Here is a 19940-nt window from a genome sequence, read left to right on the forward strand (position 1 = left end):
GGGGAGGGGCGTCCACCAAGCTCCTCCTGCAGCCATTCCGGAGGTGATAGCTCTTGCCATTTTAGCTGCTTAGGAGAGAAAAAGCTTATCCAGCTCACAGAGGAAGAGCCCGTCATTCTGCTTCCTCTTCCTCCCTAGTGGGGCCAGGGTCTTCCCTCCGCTCACCCCCTACTTACAATGGAGACCACCAACACCACGACCCAGGTCTCTGCCCCCTCTGCAGAGCAGCAGGGATAAGAGGGCAGAGGAAGCCCTCGGCCCTGGTCATGCAGAGGGCTTGGTGTCGGCCTGACCCAGAGGGCTCCCGGGGGAGTATGACTTCCGTGAGGCAGGCGGCCACTCCTGGGAAAGGGCGTAAAAGGGAGTGACCAGAAGGGACACGAGTGTTGCTGGGTTTCTCCACACCTGGGCACAGGGCGAGGGAACGGGGCAGCTGGATCAGCGGCCCAAAGCCAGGGCCCCCTTCTGTATATACATGACCCTTCAGTGATGCTCATGAAAGGGTATTTTCCTCCCTCTCCTCTCTTTCCTCAAAAGACACTATCTTCCTCAGTCCAGCACTTTGAGATGAAATGGTTCATTTAATTCAGAGACCAAATGTAGAGATGGTACAAGCCAAGACCAGTAGGTCCATCTGATTCAGAACCAGGAAGTCTGTCCCGTGCTCCCAGCCTTTCTTGGTCCTAATCCTCTCCGAGGGCTCTTTGCTAGGTGCCCCCTCACTGCCCCAGGGATGCCGCTGGCTCAGGGGACCGTGTTGTAGACCTTGTAGTTGTCCTCCTGGGTGATATGCAGCTTCCAGGGGAAGAGGTGCTTCTGGGAGGGGAGACCTTGGGCCCACTTCACCATGAGCCTCACATCCTCGTCTGATAGCAGCCGAACCAGATCGCCCTCGGCATCCTGATAATTGAGGGCGATGTCCTCCCTCCGGAACTCCCGCCTGGGTGGGAGAGATCAGGGTTCAGGAAAGGTCCAGTGGCCTTAGGCCTAAGCGTGGGGGCAGGGAGAGGGGACAGAGGGAGTTTTAGGGCCAGGATCTAAAAAATCAGAAGAGGTCAGAGCTGGACACCAGCCCTATCATCCGAGTGGTCCAACCTCCTACTATACAGATGGGGAAACTGAGACCTCCAGGGGAGACGGGACTTTCACAACAAATTAGTGGTGCAGCTTGAAATGTCTTGTGCATAAATGTGCTGAAGACTTAAGAACTGTCGTAGGGAAGAGGAGTGGGTTTTGCCGGGCGCAGAGTAGAGCAGAAAAAAGCCCCTGCGACAGCCCCTGTGTGTGGCTATGAACCTTTTAAGGATTGGAACCGTCTGACCTGGGGTGCAGGTAGATGGGCGAAAAGCCATCCAATTTTCCATAGGTAATCTGACAAAATGGGTCAGAAGCCCTATCAGACTTGCAAACACCTTGATCTCCAAATCTCACTTCTAGAAAATCATCCTAAGGAAATAATCAGGCAAGTCACCAAATATGTGAATCCCAACACTATTCACGGTAGTAAAAAAGTGGAAGATAACTTAAATGGCCAACAAAAGGGGATGGCTACGTTAGTTATGGTGCATCCACAGAATGATGCTGTGTAGCCAATTAAATAATATTTAAGGGGGAGTGGGGTGCAGGTGGGGTGTGCGCTGAAGACATCTGAATGCATATCAGATAATGAGAGGAGTAAAATATGAGGGGATTTCACCTCTTTATGTTTTCTGTGATTTCTGACATTCTTTTAAAAAAAATAATGAATAGATATTGCTTTTACCGTCAGGAATATAACAATGCTATTTCCATTCTGTAAAATGACTGTTCATAACTCAACTGGATCTTGGGTGGTGGTGGTTCCCTGAGGGTGGAGGGTCCAAGTCCAAGGTTTTGAACCTAGAGAGGCTTTAGCAAATCCAGGCCCACAAACTGTAAGCCCCTTTACCTCTCTGCAGCCCCCCACTCATCTCTAATGTGGACAGGCGATACCCACCCCTCAGGGCTGGGCTGTGGATAAAACAAGAAGGCGAAATAGAGGCAAAACGCCCAGCCCCTGAATGCACTGTTTCCCCGTCTGTTCTCTCCTCCAGGGTGTCTGACGCCCCCAGCGCCTCCCACCCCAGCCCCTCACCTCATGAGCTCCAGCAAGTCCTTGAAGAGTGGGGTGCTCTTGAGGTCTTCCTCCACTGCAATGTCCCTAAGGGGACAAGGGGCAGGGGTGGGGAGGCAGCAGGCTGGAAGGGGGACAGGGGGATGAGGCTGGCCAGGTCACGCCGGACCTTGACATCCTGTGACAGACTTTTGGCTTATCTGGAGGGCGCTGGGAGCCCCTGCGGGCTTTTAAGTGTGTGTGTTTGGGGGGGGACATGCGATCTGGTTTGGGTCTTAGAGCCCAGAGTGTGATATGGATGTGGGGGGGGGGAGGGGCAGGGAGGCTGGACAGGCCCCTCCCTCCCAGCAGGCCACTAACTTGATGGTGCTGATGGTGTCCTCATAGTAGTAGCAGCGTAGCCAGTTGGTGGGGTCATCCTCCTCCGGGAAGTCCTTGAGGATCTTCACAAAGGACACCGGGAAGATGCCTGTGGTTCCCCGGAAAGTGCCCTGAGGGGGGGGGAAGGGGGGAGAAGGCACTGCCCTGTCCAGTACCAGCAGAGGTAGCGGGGCCATGCCCCGGGGACCCGCCCCTTTATAATGACAGGACAGGCGGACGAGCTCTGGGTCCCCTTAGGCAGAGGGAGGAGAAAAAGTGGGTAAGGTCACCAAGCTGTTCACCCCAAGGCGTCCATTTTAGAACAAGTTAAGACCTGAATTCATCTGGAAAGCTGCTTTCACCTCATTCATTTATTCACTCAGTCATTCATTCAAAGGCTTCTCGAGTGCCAGCTACGGAACAGGCTCTGGGCACTCAGAAGAGATGAAAATCCCTGCCCTCCCTCCTGGAGCTTCCACTGTGATGGAGGGCGACAGACAATGCACAGGTAAACAGGTGAACCTCACGGGGACTCAGGTGGTGGTAGGCGTTCAGGAAGAAAATTGGGGGGGGAGGGAGGAGGGAGGGGTGGGGCCCATTCACTCATTTGTCCACGGATTCCACCTGCTCTAGACCAGACAGCCAGAAATCTCCCTCCAGCCAGGCCTCTCTTCTAAACTCCATCCAAGACCCAGCCACTGCCTGTGCTTTGTCACCTGTTCTCTTAATCTTCGCAACACTATGGAAGACATATTGTTTCCGTCCCCTTTTACAGACGTATAAACCGAGGCTGAAGTACTACCCTCGCTCTTCCCCTAACCCTCCCTTCCATCTGAGGCCAGAAGTCGGCCAGCATACCGACTCATAGAACTTTCTAGAAAACAAGAAGTCAACAAACATTTCCTGTTTCTGGAGAATGACCCAGCAATACCCCTCAGTTGTAACAGCTTGTAGACTGCCTGAGACAGAGCTCCGGGACTGGCGTAAAATCAAAACCGCCAAGTTGCGAGACCAACGGTTGGTCTACACTCCTCTCCAGCCCCTGGATGCCAGGGACCCTCCCCTTCCCTCAATGGTTCCAGGACCCCCGGGGGCTGGCCCTGCCTCCTGTGCCATGACCTCCTTCACACCCCACCCCCCAGGAGCCCCGAGAAAAGAGAGTCTTTCATAACTATAGGACTTAATCCAAAAGGCTGGCACCAGGCCAGGGCCTCCCACCCGGTGACCCCCACCCCCCATCTCCAATCGTGCTATGAACCCTTGTATGGATCACGCTTGCCGCGTGCAGGGACAAAGCATGGCCAAGATGCCACACACCCAGGCTCCCTATGGGCCAAGCCCTGAACAGCTGCGCCTCCTTCAACCCTTCCCGGAAACCTGTGAAGAAACGGCCACTGTTAGTTATCTCCATTTATGTGAAAGGAAACCACGGGGTTGAGTAAGTTTCCCGAAGTTGCAAAGCTAGTTAAAAACAGAGCTAGGATGTCACGCCAGACTCTGGAGCTCAAGCCTCCCTCGTCACCTTCACTCACTCCCTGCGTGGTGAGTAACGTTACCCCAGATTACGGACAGTGCATCTCAACTGGGCGTGATTCTGCCCCCCAGGACCAGAGGTCTGGGGACACATTTGATTGTTGCAGCTGGAGGGGTGCTACTGGCACCTAGTGGATGGAGGCCAAGGACGCCGCTAAACACCCCACAGTGCACAGGTCAACCCCCCCAACAGAGGACTGCCTGGCCCCAAATGCCAATAGTGAACAGGCTGAGATACCCTGTTATAGACCAAGAAATTCAACTCAGAAGGTTAACTGACTTGCTTAAAGTGACCGTTGGTTGGGGTCAGTACCAAAGGCAAGTGTAGGCTCAGAATCTGCTGCTGCAGCCACACACAACTGTATTTCCTCAGGCTTCCCCGATCCACCTGCCCAGATCGCCAGGACTATCTTTGGACAGCATCTCTTCCCTAGGGCCTTCGCAGATCCCTCCGTGTTCTCTGATCCCCTCACAGACTTGAAGTGACCTCACCTCCAACTTAACTTCCACCTCACCTCCAGCCTCACCTCCAACCTCACCTCCATCCTCACCTCCAACCTCACCTCCATCCTCACCTCCATCCTCACCTCCATCCTCACTTCCAACCTTACCTCCAGCCAGTCTTTATTGATCCGACTGAGAAGGAAGATCACATCTCCAACTTTGAAATTCAGCTCCAGTTTGCTGTTCCCAGTGAAGTCAAACAGGGCCTGGGGAGAAGGTGGAGTAAGGAGGGAGGGAGGAAACATTCACTGAGTTCCTACTAAAGTGCTTTACATACTTCAGTGTCCCATTTAACAGATGAGGAAACTGAGGCTCAGGGAGGATAAGTGACTTGTCTGAGGCCACTCTATTTGTTAGCGGAGGAGCCGGGTTTAGAACCCATGTCTCCCTGACTCCAGAATGGTGCTCCTTCCAGGCCTGCCAGGATAAGCATGAGAGGGAAGGGGCCAAACTCCGTGGACTGGGCAACTCCCCATCCCCCAGGCCTCACTGGGGACTCCAGTGCCCCCATAACCCCCAGGGCATTGACCACACTGGTTTTGAAATGCCCATTTCTAAGGGTGCATCCCTGGGGAGCTGTGAGCCCCTTGAGGACAGGGCCTGGTCTGAGTCACCTCTGAAGCTTCAGTCCCCAAGGCAGGGCTGACCCAGAAGAGCTTGCTGAATGAATGATGGATGGATGGATTCCCCTTTGCCTCTGTGTGCTCCTCACATGCCCTCCCCTCAGCTGGCTGGGAGTCCTCAGGTGTCCAAGGCCGCGGCTGTGGGTCCTTCCACCCCCCCAATACCCAGCCCCATCCTGGGCACACAGCGGGCGCCAGCAGGACGGGCTCAGTGGCTGAAGGGTGAAGCGAGGCTGCTGCCCAGTGGTGAGGTACCTCTGCTCGTGGAGCTGCCATACGGTCAAAGCCGGCGCCTTGTGGGGAGGCGCTCTTTCTGTGGAGAGAGAAGAGGGGCTTGTCACCTCTCCTGCTTCTGTGCCCAGAGGAGACCCTCAGCAGAGGCAGGAAAGGCAGGGGAGGGAGAGGGTGTTAAAGACACAGCTACAATTGCTCCTCTGGACCAGCACACTCCCCACAGCTTTCACTGCCCTGGAGGAGGGATTGCATCCCCCTCTGTGGACCAGGAGGCATAGGCTCAGGTATACATTTGCTTAGTGCCATAGCTTGCCAACCCTTTCACATTACTCCCACACTCAACCTCTAATTTTTCAGCTGAGGAAATGGTCTTCAAGAAGTGCTGAGCTCCACTCCAGGACACAGGGTTGCTGTGGGGCACAGCTGGAATTCAGAGCACACCTGCCTGGGTGCACAGGGGAGATGGCCAGGCACCACACAGAGAGGACACTCAGAGATACTGGCCAGAGGGAGGAGGGAGGAGTTGTGTGGAAGAGCGGGGCTCAGGAGCCCTGTCCTGGAATTCTTAGCAGCAGCAGCCAAAGCAGCAGCAGCAGCCTCTCGTTTGGAAGCCCAACCCTATTTCGGTGGCTTGGATTTTTGAAGACTTTTTCCAGCTTAGGAGGGGCTGGAGGGAGCTGCGGGCCCTTTGGAATAAGGGAGTGAGCAGCAGCGCCCCCTGGGGGCCAGTGTGATACACCAGGCGCCACAGCCGGCCCCATGGAACTAAAACTAACCAGGGACAAGGCATCCCAGGAGATCCTGGGAGGAGTGTTTGCAGACAGAACGATTCCTCCTCCCTTCCCCACTCCCTACTCTCCCCAGGCACCCAAAGCCCTCGGACCATCCCCAGTGTTTGCTGAGGCGCCAAGCTCTCCCCCGTCAATGGCCCACCAGCCCCTGTCCTCCAGCCCTTACTGTCAAACACACTTTCTGTCCTCTAGGCCCTACGCTTGATTTTCCAAGCTCACCTAACAAGCCAAACCACCCTGGAGTGCTTAGATATAGACCTGGTCTCTACTCCTTGCTTCTTTCAGGGAAAATAAGGGCCTTTGCAGCAGAGGCCTCTGGGACAGAGCGCCTGATTAGGAGCAAGCGGCCCAGGGCTCTAGCTGATGGGGGCGCAGGGACCGGTCACTTACACTTTCCGGGTGCGCGGGCGGAGCCGGCGGAGCGCCTGGGGCACCTGCTCCGCGTCATAGGACGACTGGTAGAAGAAGATCCGGACGTCCTCATCCATCAGCACCCAGATGGGCAGGCTGAGGAGGTGCTGCGTTTGGGGAGGGTGCAGGACAGGCGGGGTGGTCAGCAGAAAGCTCTCGACATCCCAGCCGAGCTGCTCCATCCCCGCCCCCCATGCTGCGCCCGCCTCTCTCCACTAACGTGTTCTCTGCCTGATAACAAGTAAGACGTATGTTAAAATCTCAATAGGCTGAGGGTAGCACGTCACAAGATTTGCCCCCGGGTTCAAGGTCAGGAGGGGGCCAACTTGCTCGAGAACAGTTCATTTGGAAAAGACCCAAAGGCCTTCAGACACGACGGTAATGGTGACGACAGGTCACGTGATGTGGTGGTGACTGTCCTGGCCCTGCACTGAGTGCCCCACGGTGTGACCTCGCTCCACCTAACAGTAACCTGGGAGCGAGGGTCAGAAAGGTGAAGGGACCTGCCCAGGGCCACGCAGCCTAGCGAGTGACACCCAGAGCCATCTGCCACCAAGGCTCATCCTTTAGATCAAAACGAGACAATGGTGGGGGAAGTATTCCCCAGATAACCCAAATTAACAACAGTTAGTGGAATTACAGCCTAAAAAAATGCTTCCTGATACTTTATCTGATATCACAGTTGGGGAAACTGAGGCTCAGAGTGAGAAAGTGCCCGGGCCGGTGGGCAGAGCTAGGAAGTGGTGGGGCCGGGACTCTCAATCAGATGCTGGTTACACCCACCACAATGCAACGACCCTCAGGCTGTGAGGATGCAGAGCGCCCAGGACCTGCCAGGGTCATCCCCCCAAGCTGCCCACTGCACGGGTCCCCAGGAGCACTGTGATTGGCTTTGAGTGCTACAGCTCCAGAGGCACCCAGACCCCCTCAGAGAATTCCGTGGGGGCAGCGGGATGGGGAGGGGCTGGGAACTCCACTCCAGAGGAACTGGGAACGCAGAGCCTGGAAAAGACACGGTTGTCCTATAGGGAGGGCAGGGGGCCAGCCCAGAGATGGGTTCAAGGGCACAGAGAGAGAGAGCCAGGCGATGCCCGGGATAGAATCCCGCTCATCTGGGTGACCTGGAGCAAGGGTGCCTCTGTATGTTCATTAATACAATGGAGGTGATATTATATCCCCCGTGGAATTGTGTAAAGATTAAATAAGTGAATACGCGCAGAACACTTAGAGCAGCATCGGGCATCTAGCAAGGGCCCTATCCAAGTTGGATATTAGCATTGTTGCTGTTACTTTTATTACAATACAGCACAGTGGGTAAGAGCACAACCCTGGAGTCACAGAGATGTGGGTTCAAATCCCATCCTACCTACCTAACTGCTCTGTGACACTGAGTGAGTGACTCTACCTCTCTGTGCCTCCATTTCCTCACTTTAAAATAAGGATAAGAGTATTGAACTCACAGGTTATTGAGGGAATTAAATAAGCCTATTTATTTATCCAATAAATGTATATCAAGAGCCTCCTTGTTGCCAGTCAGAGCACTCCACATAGTTCTAGGCAATTGTCATTACCACGTGAGCCCTATTCTTCATGAGGACAGAGGTGAGACCAGTGGGTAGAAGTCACAGGGAGTCGGGCTTTTCTAACAGCTGTCCAACAATGGAAGAGCAGCCTGGGTCAGGGGAGAGTGGTAGTGAGCTCCCCATTTCTGAATGTTTCAAGCCCAGGGTGAGGTTACCATAGCACTGATTGACCTCTGAGCTTCGAGGAACCCACTCAGACACAGACAGGCAGAGATGAGATCCTTCAGGCTGCTGGTTGCCAAGACCAGGCGTGGATGGAAGAGCTCCAGCTCCACAGCCCCTCCTCCCTCCTTCCAGCCCGGCTGGAGTAGAGTGGAGCCGCCAGCTGCCCAGAAGGAGCAGCTGTCACAGCGCCGCCTGGAGGGGAGATGCCTCCAGTACTGGAGCCCACGGGCTTTCCCACCCTACCTCTCCTCTGCCCAGAGCCCAGGATTCCTGCAGCCACTGGGGAGGGCAGGCCGGCCACCTCCTCCCTCCCCCACCCCCTTTATACTCCTCCTGCCCCCTCATTCCACTAGGAGTCATGCTCTCTCACATTCTGGAAGCAGGTTCACAGTTTACAAAGCACCTTCCTGTCCTTTTCTCAATAGATCCCAACATCACTCCCCTCCTGTGAGACTGGAGAGCTGGGGGCACGGCTCCATTTCATAGGTAAGAAAACCAAGTCCTAGACAGAATGAGCAAATAGCCCTAAATCACCCACTCAATGTCAGAGCAAAGACCAGAGCACTTAGCTCGGTGCTCTTTTCCCATAAGAGTAGAACAGGGAGGCCTCACTGTCTGTGAGGATGCCTCTGGGCTATGAAGAGGCTTCTCTCCCCAGTTTCCTAAGGTTGCCATCAAGCCAAGGTTTGCATGCCTCTAGTGACAGGGTGCTCACTACCTCATGAGGAAAACTATCCCTCTCTTGCCCAGCTCTAATTGGTGGAAGGCCTTTCCTGACCAGCCTGGCTCTCTGCCTTTAAGATGTTCCTTCCTCTGTGTTCCCGTCTTCTAAGGAGGTAGACAGTTCACAGGTTGGGGAATACACAAGGGCATCCATCCAAGGCCCCTGGATGCAACTAAAATCCAGCCTGTGGCCTGTTCATACAAAGGTGCTACGTGAGAAAGCCGGGGCCTTGGTCCGCCGTGCCCTTGTTATACAGACCGTATCCCTTTATGGTTTCATGACCCACCTGTCTGTATTCCCCCTGGACAGCGGGGACCCTGGGGCAGGCACTGGATCCTATTCTCCTCTGTACCAGGACACCCGGCACAGCCATTAGATTTGTCAGTTCAAAGTGTGGCTCTCTGAACTTTCTCCATTGCTCTTGTCCCATCCCCCGGAACCCTGAGAACACATCCTGTTTCTCTCCCTAGGCTTGGCCTTTAAGGATTGAAGATGGGGACCATCAGAGCAGGAGAGCCAGCCCTAGTTCCCAAAGCCATGCCCAGGGATGGTACCTGGGCCCCGCCCAGTCCTCAGCATCCTGGGCCCTCCCAGGGGCCACCTGGCCTGGCCCCTCTGTTACCTTCATATAGGCGTTGAGGGCAGGTATCCGCATCTCGGCGATCTCCTGTTTCACACCCATGTAGACTTTGGCTGAGGAAACACAAAGAGCTGTCCTGGGAATCTGACCCAAGAGTGTGGTCTCTGGGCCCGGAGCTGCCCACCCGGGCCAGGAACCCTCCACACTGGCTCAGCGCTTTTCCCCCTCCTCTTCCCACGGCGCTGCGGTGGCCACCATCCAACGTGCATTCTCTGAGTTGTACTATCACCAGCTGATATTTTTCTTGTTTTAATTGTTTATGTATTGCCTGTTCCTACACACACACACACACACACACACACACACACACACACAATTCTTTGCTCTGAGAGAACAGGATCTTTGCAATGTTCACAGCTGTATTCTCATCACCCTGGCTGCACATTTGTGTCACCTGAGAAGCATTTAACATCTCATTGCATAGGACTCACCTCAGAACAATTAAATCAGAATCTCTGGGAGTGGGACTCGGGCAACAGGATTCTTTAAATCTCAAGGTACTTCCAATATGTCACCAAGGTTAAGAACCATGGTGTAGAATAATGCTCGAATCAATAAATATTTGTGCAGTGGATGGGGGAATCATGCCTCACAAGCAAGGCAGAGTGTTTGTGGGGAAAGGGAAAGCGATGACGGCTGACCAAAGACAAATGTCCTCTCCAGGAGCCTCAGGTGGGGGTCCTGGGAGAACTGCCCACCCAGAGAGCCCCCCAGAAAGTGAATGTGAGACGGGTCTGCTTCCTGCTGCCCACTGCCTGTGAGACACACTGGCTGGTGTCTGGCGGTGTAAGGACGGTAGCGTCTGAGGTCTGGGGTAGAGACATTGGGGAATTAGTAGCAAGAAAAGGGCAGTTAAAATCACAGGCGCGGGTCAGATTGCCTAGGGGGGAGTGAGAAGACAAAACTGAGGATGACGGTACAGAGGATGCCCGCCTTCCAAGGAGCACCAGAGGAGGCAGATTCTCTAAGGAGGGAGGAACAGCAGTGAGGTAGGAAGGGAATTGGGAGATGCTGGCAGCACAGAAGTTTGGAAAGAGCTTCCTGGAGAAAAAGAGGGACAAGGAAGATGAGGCCTGAGCTGTACCCACGGATCAGAGTTAATGGGTCACAGGCCACTGTCCCGAGGGGAATTCAGTGCAGCAGAAAGAGCTGAAACCAGGCTGTTGGGTCGAGCAGAGGATGGAAGATGAGAAGGTGAGACAGCAAGTGAAGACTTATCACCGAAGGAAGGAGAGATCTTTGAGGGCCCTCGGGGCTCAGGGAGGCTTGTGGCCAGAATGCCCACTTAGGGCACGTGTTTCTTTAAAGATGGAAGAGAACCGAGCCCTCCCGTGGTGAAGCTTGGCAGAGACTCAGAAGATAAAGGAGAAGGTGAGTCTACAGGGAACGCATGGGACAAGGTGTCAGGGAGGAGAGGTCAGCTGAGAGCAAGAGGGACCCCTCCTCCCTGCTGCTCAGAGATGGGGAGGGGGTGGGGCGGGGCCAGGGAGTGGGCGAACCCCTGGGAGACAGTTTCCTCCCTGGGGCTGGATGCTGGACACTGGATGCAGGGAACCTCGGGCACTGGCTGAGGCAGAGAGGAAAGCAAGCTGGAGGCAGGGTTTGGAGCTTGAGGAAGGGAAGGTCAGGAAGTAGTATCTTTGCTGTTTAGGGGAACGGTGCTTGGATGCAGCCTGCAGGGTGTGCAGGGCACAGCCAAGACCACTCCGTGTACCCGAAACCCCACTCTGATGGGGTTTTCTCCTGCTGGGCTCATGCAGGCTGGCCTTGAGAAGCCAGAGGTTTGGGCCTGTCCAAGGTGAGGACTGAGCAGGGGAGGAAGGTCAGGAGACAAGGGGTGAGGGGACTGTCCGAAAGCAGAGGTGCACACCCACAGCGTCCCAGCAGAGCAGGGAAGGAGGAGGAGCCACGGGGAACTGGGGAGTTAGAGGGCAGTTCCCCCGCAGGGGACAGAGGGAGGGCTGGAAGATGAGTGTCTGTTTCACGTGGGAGACACGGGGATTCCTCTCTCGAAGAGGAGAGGCCCGGGCTGATGCGCTCCGAAGCTGGTGGTGGATAGCTGAAGCAGGGCGGCCGTAACGGTCATCGGAGAGCAGGAGGTCAAGGGCTAAAAGTCCGGAGAGCTAGAGGTGGCAGCCCGTGTCTGGCAGGACGGGGGCCGTGGACTAAATGAACGGTTTTCACTAAAATAGAACGGTTTGTGCTAAAATAGAAGCACCGAACAGCGCCCACAGAGCTGGGAGGAGAGGCTGGCGGGCGCTGCTCCATCCTGGGGCAGCCCGTTGGTGGCCTACCTGGGAGCGTGGGGAGGATGCAGGTGTAGGGGCTGGCCTTGCTCTCCGGCCCGAAGCGCTCCTCCAGCTTGCTCTGCAAGGCGTAGAACTGGCGGTAGCGGCGGTAGATGAGGTACTTAGACCCCCCTTTCGTCTTCACCTCGATGACAAAAACCTAAGGCGGAAAGAGGCCAGGGAGTGGGGCCTCGCAAGCCAGGGGGTGGGGCCTCGTAGGCCAGGGGGTGGGCCTTTGTAGACCAGGGGGTGGGGCTTCGAAGACCAGGGGGTGGGGCATCGCAGGCCAGGGGGTGGGCCTTTGTAGACCAGGGGGTGGGGCTTTGAAGACCAGGGGGTGGGGCATCGCAGGCGAGGGCCAGAGCCGGGGAGAGGTCCACAGTTCCTAGGGTTAGAGCAGAATTTCTCGACCTTGTTATCACATGTGAGGCCAGGTAATTCTTTGCCGTGGGGACTGTCCGGTGCACCGCACTGCGTGAAGCAGCATCCCCGGACTCCAGGCAGTAGACGCTCTGCCCCAAGCTGTGATAATCAAACCTGTCTCAAGATATTTACTGCCAAGCGTCCCTTGGAGGCAGAATCGCCCTGTTGGGATCCCCTGGGATAGAGGTGAAGAGAGGAGAGCGCTGGAGGCTCAGAGGTCAGGGGGTGAAGGTCCAGGGGTCTCTCTTACAAAGTGGCTGGTGAAGCCTTTCTTCTCCTCGATGTCGGCGATGTTGGCTGAGGTGGCAATGTCGTCAGGAAGCTGGTCGAAGTCGCTGAGGGAGGCGGGAGGAGGAGAAATCCTGGTTATCACCCTGCTGTGTTGGGTGGCCCCTGGGGGTGAGGCCCTGTACAAAGTGAACCCGTGTACCCGCATTCCCCCGTTCAACACCCCTCCTGTGCCAGGCAGCGACACAGACCAGACCTTGACAGTGAAGGCATTTGGAATCGGAGCCGTATATCAACAGCCACAATAGAGTCTAGCAAATCGCTTTGGGGCTGCGTTATTCATCCGGGAACAGGGAATCAAGTACCCCTGCCTATCAGACCCTGTTCTAGGCCCTGGATCACAGGAGTAAACAAAGTCAACGCACACCTCCCAGAGAGAATGGCTCATTATACCCAGGTTGGGAAAATCCTCACAGAGGGGGTGACATTGGAGCCAGGTCTAGAAGGCTGAATAAGAGTCCACCAGGTGGGACCGGGGAGGGGGAAGGGCCTTCCGGGCAGAAGGAACAGCACGTGCTAAGGGTCTGAGGCCAGAGGAGTGGTTCCAGGTCTAGTGTGGCTGGAGTCTGGTGTGATCAGAGACTGAATAGGCGGATGAGGCCAGGTTGAGGAGGGTCTCCAGTGCTGAGCTAAGGAGTTTTATAGGTAACAGGGAGCCATGTAAAGCTTCAGAAGAGAGTGAAAACACAATAGGACCCTGGCTTTAGGAGGCCAACTGGGGTAGCTGCATGGAGAGGAAAAGGAGGGCAGAGACTGAAGGGACAGAGCACCACTGGGACGCCCTGAAGTGGTCTAGCTGAGAGATGATGTGGCCTTGAGCCAGACAGTGGGGACAGAGGAGAGGACAGACACAAGGGACACCACCCTTGGCAGACACTGTTCCATTTTTGTGTCCCCTGCTTCTTCCTGCTAATCAAGCTCCAATTTTTTTCAGGGTGGCAATGCCTAGCCCCAAGGTGATAGATCACTACTGGTCTGAGCCAAGCATGCTAATCCCGTTGCTGTTTCCCAGACCCCCTTGCAGCTAGGAGCAGCCATATGAGCAGTTCTGGCCAATGAAACCTAAGAGGAAACCTAGAGCCTGTAGGAGCCTCTAGGAGAGTGTTTGCTTCAAGATCCAGAGGATTGGACAAGGCTAGCATGGTCTCCTCCCCTTTCCCCTTCTGCCTGCCTGGAAAGCAGGTGAGACATTTGGACCTGCAGCAGCCACATTGCATCCCTGAGGCAAAAACATGAGACTGATCACAGGAATCTCTGGAACGCTGGTACTGAAGTCACTGAGCTGCAGAACCAGCTGTGGTCTACGTCTGGACTTCTCATTATGTGAAAACATAAACCCCTGTTTGTTTCAGCCACTATCAGTTCCTCTGTTCTCTGCAGCCTTATGCATATCCGACAGACACACTACTACTTTGTGAGTCATTCCAGAGTTACGACCAGCAGGGTTTGGAGACCGTTTGGATGTGGAGGTGAAAGAAAGGGCAGTGTCAGGAGTGACATCCACATGTCACCCATATTCTGACCAGGATGGGTGGGGGGAGGGAGCCTGGTTGATGGGCTCAGTTTGGGGCATGCTAATCTGAGAGGTCCCTTGGGCACACAGGTCGAGGTCTGGCAAAAGGTGGTGTGTGGCTCTGGAGCTCAGTGGGGGTGGGGCTGGGGGCTTCTCCACTGGAGTGGGAGTGGTAAAAACCATCTGCCCTGTGACTGGTGGTTAAGACCCCCAGGGAAGAGCAATCACTGAGCAGAGGAGGGGGCTGAGAGGGACAGATGGAGGAAGAGAAAAGGGACCACCAAGGAGATGGAGAAGGAACAGCTAGGGGTCGCTGAGTCCAGCCGCTTGTGGACAGATGAGGAAATGAGAAGCAATCAGCAATCCTGTTGCTGTTGCGGCGATTGGGAAACAGAGTGGGAGTTGGGGGCAGGGCTGCCCTGTCCGAGCCTCAGAGCTGGCTGGGACCTCAGTCGATATTGGTTTCAAAGTCTACACACCCAGTCCCAGCCCTTGCTGGTCCCCACGTGAGCTGGGCTGCTTGGGATCTCAGGCTACCTTAGGACTCTGGAGGCTGGTGGGGAGGTGACTCAGGGTGGCAGAGGGCGGGAAGAGGAAACCCCCAGCACTCCCAGAGCAATTTGGTGGCGGCTGGCAACCTCCCCACTCACTTTCCCCACACGATCCTGTGGTAACACCCATGGGAGAAGCTTCCTCCTCCACTTTCTCCCCTGACACTGTGCATTTCCTGGGTATTTCACCTGCAATAGGATGGGGTGGGGCAGGAAGAAATCCGAGAGGTAGAAATGACCCTTTGCGGGGAATCAGGAGGGTTGGGTAATAGTAACTACAGCTAACGATTTCCTGAGCACACCGAGCACCAGATGCCCTTCTAAGACAGCGTCACCCTTTTCCAGACAAGGAAACTGGGGCACAGAGAGGTTAACGAACTTGCCCAAGTAAGTAAAGAAGCTGGGATTTGGCTCCAGAATTTTGGTCCCAAACACTGCTGCACTGGCCCTGGTCTGAAAGCTCCCAGCAGCTTGCTGTGTGAACTCAGATAAACCCCAGCCCCTCCCAGCCTCAGTCACCCCATCCAAAATAATAATAATAACACTGTTAGAACCTACTGTAGCTCAGACCCTGTTCTAAGAACATTAGGACATGGCCTCTGCCTTCCTGGGTCTCATAGTTGAGTGGAGGAGCTGGACAAATAATTACATAATTTCAGTGGTCCTAGAAACTGTGAAGGAAAAGCCCATGATGTTTCGAGCTGCAGCAGGGGCCTGGCCATTATTATATTCCCTCAACGATTTGGTAGTAGTGGGCAAAAAAACTTGGCAAGCAGACAATTCTAAGATGAGGGTGACGTTTATCAGAGAGAGAGAAGCAGGGGTCCTGTGTATGTAGGAGGGCAAGGTGCTCTCAGATCGAGGGTGGTCAGGGAGGGCTTCCCAGAAGAAGTGGCACCAGGTCAGGGGGAGAAGTAAAGAGGACCTGGCCCCAGGATGACAGGCAAGGGAAAGAGCGAGTGCAAAGACCCCAGCCATGCAAGAGGAGGCAAGTTATGAGGGACGAAGCCAGCGAGACAGGCAGGGCCTGCTCACGAAGGGCCCTTGAGCCTCACCCTTTGGTGGTGGGGCGAGGAAGGGGTTACGTCGGGAGACCTGTGTGTCATGGGGTGGGAGAACACAGGTGAAAGATGAAGACCTGAATTCCCGCTCTGCCGTCACCAAGGTCAGCAGGCTTGGGGAGACTCCTCTCTGCACTCTGGCCTCTCCCCGACTCCAAAATGGGGACCATGGAAGTATTTACATCCCTGGAGGGTTCAGAGGTCACATCTGTAACAAACACAGCTGGAGAATCCCCACGAGAGCAGGGACCCTGCTCACTGCTGCATCCCCAGGGCCCAGAACAGCCCCGGCACATAGTAGGTGCTCAGGGAGACACAAGGCCACTCCCTGTGTCTGTCTTTCAGCAAGTCCACTTTGGGCCACATGGAAATAGCCTGGCTGCCAGGGGGTTTGGTGCGGGGAGCTGAGCCTGGAAGTTGCTGCATCAGGGCGACACCAGGGGTGCAACAAACCCGGCTGCAAGTCCCACTAGAATAGCTTCCCCCTAGACACCTCAGCCGGGACCCCTCTGAGCTGAAGTCAACTCAGGGCCCATAGATTCATATCGTTCATGAGAAGTCCATTTTGGGGGCCTGCACGGGAAGGGCTGAGTAAGGGGTGGAAAGACCCTGAGGCGGGAGCTAGTTCAGGTTTTGTGCTGCCTGCACACAGTAGGTGCTCAAAACATGTCTGTGGGAAGCAAACTCCCTCCCCCCATGGCAGTCCTTTCCATCTTTAGACGTCTTGGGTCTTAGAAAGTCCTGCTGCCAGAAGTCTACTGCCCTCCCATCACATCCTCCGCTTCGGCCTCAAGCATCAGGGGCTCACTTTCAAACAGGCATCCAGGTGCAGGGAGGCTGAGAGACCCCAGGGCCTGGCTCTACAGCCCCATGAAGGAGGGGAGCAGGGAGCTTTTCCTCCGTGGAGGGCCAAGGACATCTGCAAAGGGACGGGGAGTGGGAGGGAGGGGACACACTGTCCGGCTGGCCAGCTCTGGGCATCCTCTCTCTGACCCACATGCTCTGAGAAATAGGAAGTGCCACCAGCCTCAAACAGCAGCTGTTTTCCGAAGGTTTGGGTTTGCGTGCCAGGCCCAGTCTCCAGTGAGGACTCGTGGGCTGGAGGGGCTGGGATCTGGCGGGAGAACTTCACCCCAGCCCCGAGCACCACCCTCTGTGGCTCTCAAAGGCCATTCTTGAACAACCCTCCAAGCATTTGCTTCTGCTTCCCCTCCCGCCGTATACACAAGCCTTCCTTCTGACCTTCTCGACCTTCGGGAATTCCATCCCGGGTTCCACTTCTAGCCACAGACACCACCACAGGCCCTCTGCTGCTCACTTCTGCTGCCCAGACCAGCCTGACCCATCTCCGGCGACCCTCGGAGCCACCTCCACACTGTTACCACACTCTTTGTTGTTGTCACCTGCTGTTCCAATCCGGGAGGGCAGGAGCCAAACCCTGTGTCCTCAGGTCCCCCCAGAGCCCGGAGCACAGGCCTGGCTACTGAGGAAACATTCAGAAAGTGCTTCCTGAGAAACGAGGCGAGGCCTGACAAGGCTGTGCTCTGAGCCCCAGCCTTGCCATTCATTCCATGTGACCCTGAGTAAGTACTTTATTCTCCTTGGGGCTCAGTTTTCTCATCCATACAGTGACAGGATTGGACCAGAAGGATCTAAGAACATTTTCCAGCTCAGTGGTCCATTCAGTCCTTTATTCCTTCATTCATTCACTTACCAGCATTTACTGAGGACTTAGTCTGTACTGGCATTGTTCAAATCCTGGGGATATAGCAGTGATCAAAAGAGATAAATACCCTATGGAACTTGCTTCTAATTGGGGTGCCAGTGATAAAGAAAACCAACGAGTGAGTATAGACTATTATGCCTGTAATGTAAGGACTACACAGGAAAAGGAAACAGGGCAAGTGTTCAGAGGGGGCTATCAAGGAAAGCTTCTCGGAGGAGGTGATATTTGAGACAAACCCTGGAAAAGAGCCAGATTCTATGCCTCTGTCTGAACAGAAAATGAAAAGCCATTATTGAACAGTGTGGAGCAGCAAGGCCCAGCCTGGGCCCCAGGACACCTGAGTTCCCGTCCAGACTCTACCACCCACTCCTGCGTGACCCTGGGAAAGTCACTCCCCGTCTCTGAGCCTCAGTGTCTTCATCCGTGCCTGAGGGAGGTGAGCCATGACTTGGAGTTTCCTTAAAACAGTTCTCAGAGTCTGCATTTCTGAGTATTTGGGTTCTGACTCAACTCCAGCCTCTCAACTTTCGACGTTGATAAGGGGCTGCAGGAGGGCAGGCCTCCATCCCCCAAGGCCTGCCAGGAAGAGTGAGGAGCCCCCGGGAGGGCAGCGCCCCTGCACTCACCTCTCAGCCCGCAGCTGCTGGGCCACGGCCATGGCTGTCAGTGGTCCAGGGGCGGGGGTGGCGGAGGTTCTCTCCCAGCCAGGCCCAGGCTGAGTTTGCCCCTCACTTCCCTCCAGCCACCCTGAGTCTCGGCTGTGGTCCCAGGAGTCCTCAGGAGCCGCCTTTAGGGAGGCCCCAGCCTGGCTTCTCTCAACTCTAGAAGAGGCTCCTCCCCCAGGCCCTCTGGGGCTGGCCCGTGGCCCACACTTCCTCTTCCCCACCTCCCAGCTGTACCACAAGTGGGGAAGTGCGCACCCGCTGATGTTGGGTATACAGGACTGCACTGATATGGAGGGTGCCGGGGACTTCCTCGATGTCAGTTCTTGGGGCCAGGCCTCAGTTGGGCATCAGAGACCCCCTCTCCATCAGAGGTCGGGTCCCAGTGCTGGCTCAGCCACCATGGGGACTTATAACCTTGGGGAGTCACTTCACATCCACTGACTCATCAAATCCAACCTGCACCCCTTCACTGTTGAGACTTTACCCAACCTATTCCCTAGGCCTAGAGTGCTGGCCTCCACCTTGCCTGCCTTCCCAAAGGCCCAGCTCAGAAGACACCTCCTCCAGGAAGCCTCCCTGGTTCCCCCAACGAAGTTAGTGCTCACAGGTGCTTGTGTCATATTTGAGTGTGAAGGTTGGTTTATGCTTCCATCTTCCCCTTTTCCTGGAGCTCTGGGCTGTACTTTCCTCATCCCTAGCTCCCCGGGCCTACACGGGCCTGCCATAGCCAATCCTCCCTACAGGGCTGCCAACCAGAGTGAGCTTCACAGTACAAACCTGATCACACCATTCCCTGCTTAAACTTTAACTGCTTCACCCTGCACTTAGGAGAAAGTCCAAACTTCTGGTCCTGTCTGCCTCCAAAGTTCTGAACACCCTACTGGCTTCCCCAGCCCCCTCTCCCAGGCTGTTTCCTTCCCACACTGGCCTCTAGTCCATTTCTAGAATGTTCCAAGATGTCTTCTCCTCTGGGCCTTTGTGCATGCTGTTCCCCTGCTGGAATGCTCTTCCCTGTCTCCTTTAGGGCTCGACTTGGAAGTCACCTCTTTAGGGAGACCTTCCCTGAACCCTCACCCTAAATATGCAACACTCTCTGATATATTCTCTCCCAGATCCCTGTACTTTTGCTTTAGAGCATTCAGAACTATTGTAACTTCATATTTGTTTGTGTATTTATATGTTTGACCACTGTCTTCCCAGCTAGCGTAGTGCCTAGCACATTGCAAGTGCTTACCCAATATTCAGGAAATGAACACAATGCTTCTAGTTGGTGATTCTGTGGCCCCTCTAACATGTCTGGCTATTGGATTCCGAGGGAGCTCACCCTAGAAGTTCACAGCCACACCCAGGAACCCCCAACTGGTCACATACACACACACGCACACACACACACACACACACTCACTCATATTTACATTCATATAAACTCATGCATCACAGATGCAAAGTAGAAAGGCAGCAGGAAGAGGATATAGATGATGGGGAAACCGTGCCTTGTGCCATCACAGAATGGGCCCTTCTGACTCCCTCTGCCCCAAACCCATGCTGAATTAAGACCCCCCAGGACTGGGACAGGGTTCTGCGGGTTCAAAGCCGGCTGGGTGTAGCCTGGAACCAGGATTTCCCACTGCAGTTCCTTTGTTATTTCCCAGACACAGGGACTGGTAATACGAGCCATTCTCAGGATCCCGAGGGCCGTCTGGCTCCAAGAATGAAGGGCAGCTGGGAGCCTCAAGCCCTTCCTCTGAACCTCATCCCGCTCTAC

The 19940-nt window shown here is 55.1% G+C and overlaps 1 protein-coding gene across 1 annotated transcript; it reads right to left on the reverse strand.

Annotated features, from left to right (window-relative positions):
- Positions 1 to 553: 553 nt before the first annotated feature.
- NCF4 (neutrophil cytosolic factor 4) lies at positions 554 to 18306 on the reverse strand. Its single transcript, XM_061205360.1, has 10 exons — positions 18137 to 18306; positions 12622 to 12706; positions 11955 to 12108; positions 9643 to 9713; positions 6528 to 6655; positions 5368 to 5425; positions 4597 to 4695; positions 2453 to 2583; positions 2114 to 2179; positions 554 to 940 (listed from the first exon to the last, which is right to left on the reverse strand). Exons 1-10 carry the CDS (start codon positions 18166 to 18168, stop codon positions 745 to 747), a joined length of 1020 nt encoding a protein of 339 aa, XP_061061343.1. The 5' UTR covers positions 18169 to 18306; the 3' UTR covers positions 554 to 744.
- Between the last annotated feature and the right edge of the window lie 1634 nt (positions 18307 to 19940).

Source organism: Eubalaena glacialis, chromosome 11 (assembly GCF_028564815.1).
Source record: "Eubalaena glacialis isolate mEubGla1 chromosome 11, mEubGla1.1.hap2.+ XY, whole genome shotgun sequence".
In the NCBI taxonomy this organism is placed as follows: domain Eukaryota; kingdom Metazoa; phylum Chordata; class Mammalia; order Artiodactyla; family Balaenidae; genus Eubalaena; species Eubalaena glacialis.

Bases quoted from the DNA above. Each gene is read 5' to 3' on its own strand.
- NCF4 (XM_061205360.1), bottom strand. From the start codon at position 18,168: ATGGCCGTGGCCCAGCAGCTGCGGGCTGAGAG. The intron at 9,714-11,954 runs GTAGGCCACCAA...GTGTTTCCTCAG, and splicing joins CATCCTCCCCACGCTCCCAG to CCAAAGTCTACATGGGTGTG. The intron at 4,696-5,367 runs GTACCTCACCAC...CCTTCTCCCCAG, and splicing joins TGGCAGCTCCACGAGCAGAG to GCCCTGTTTGACTTCACTGG.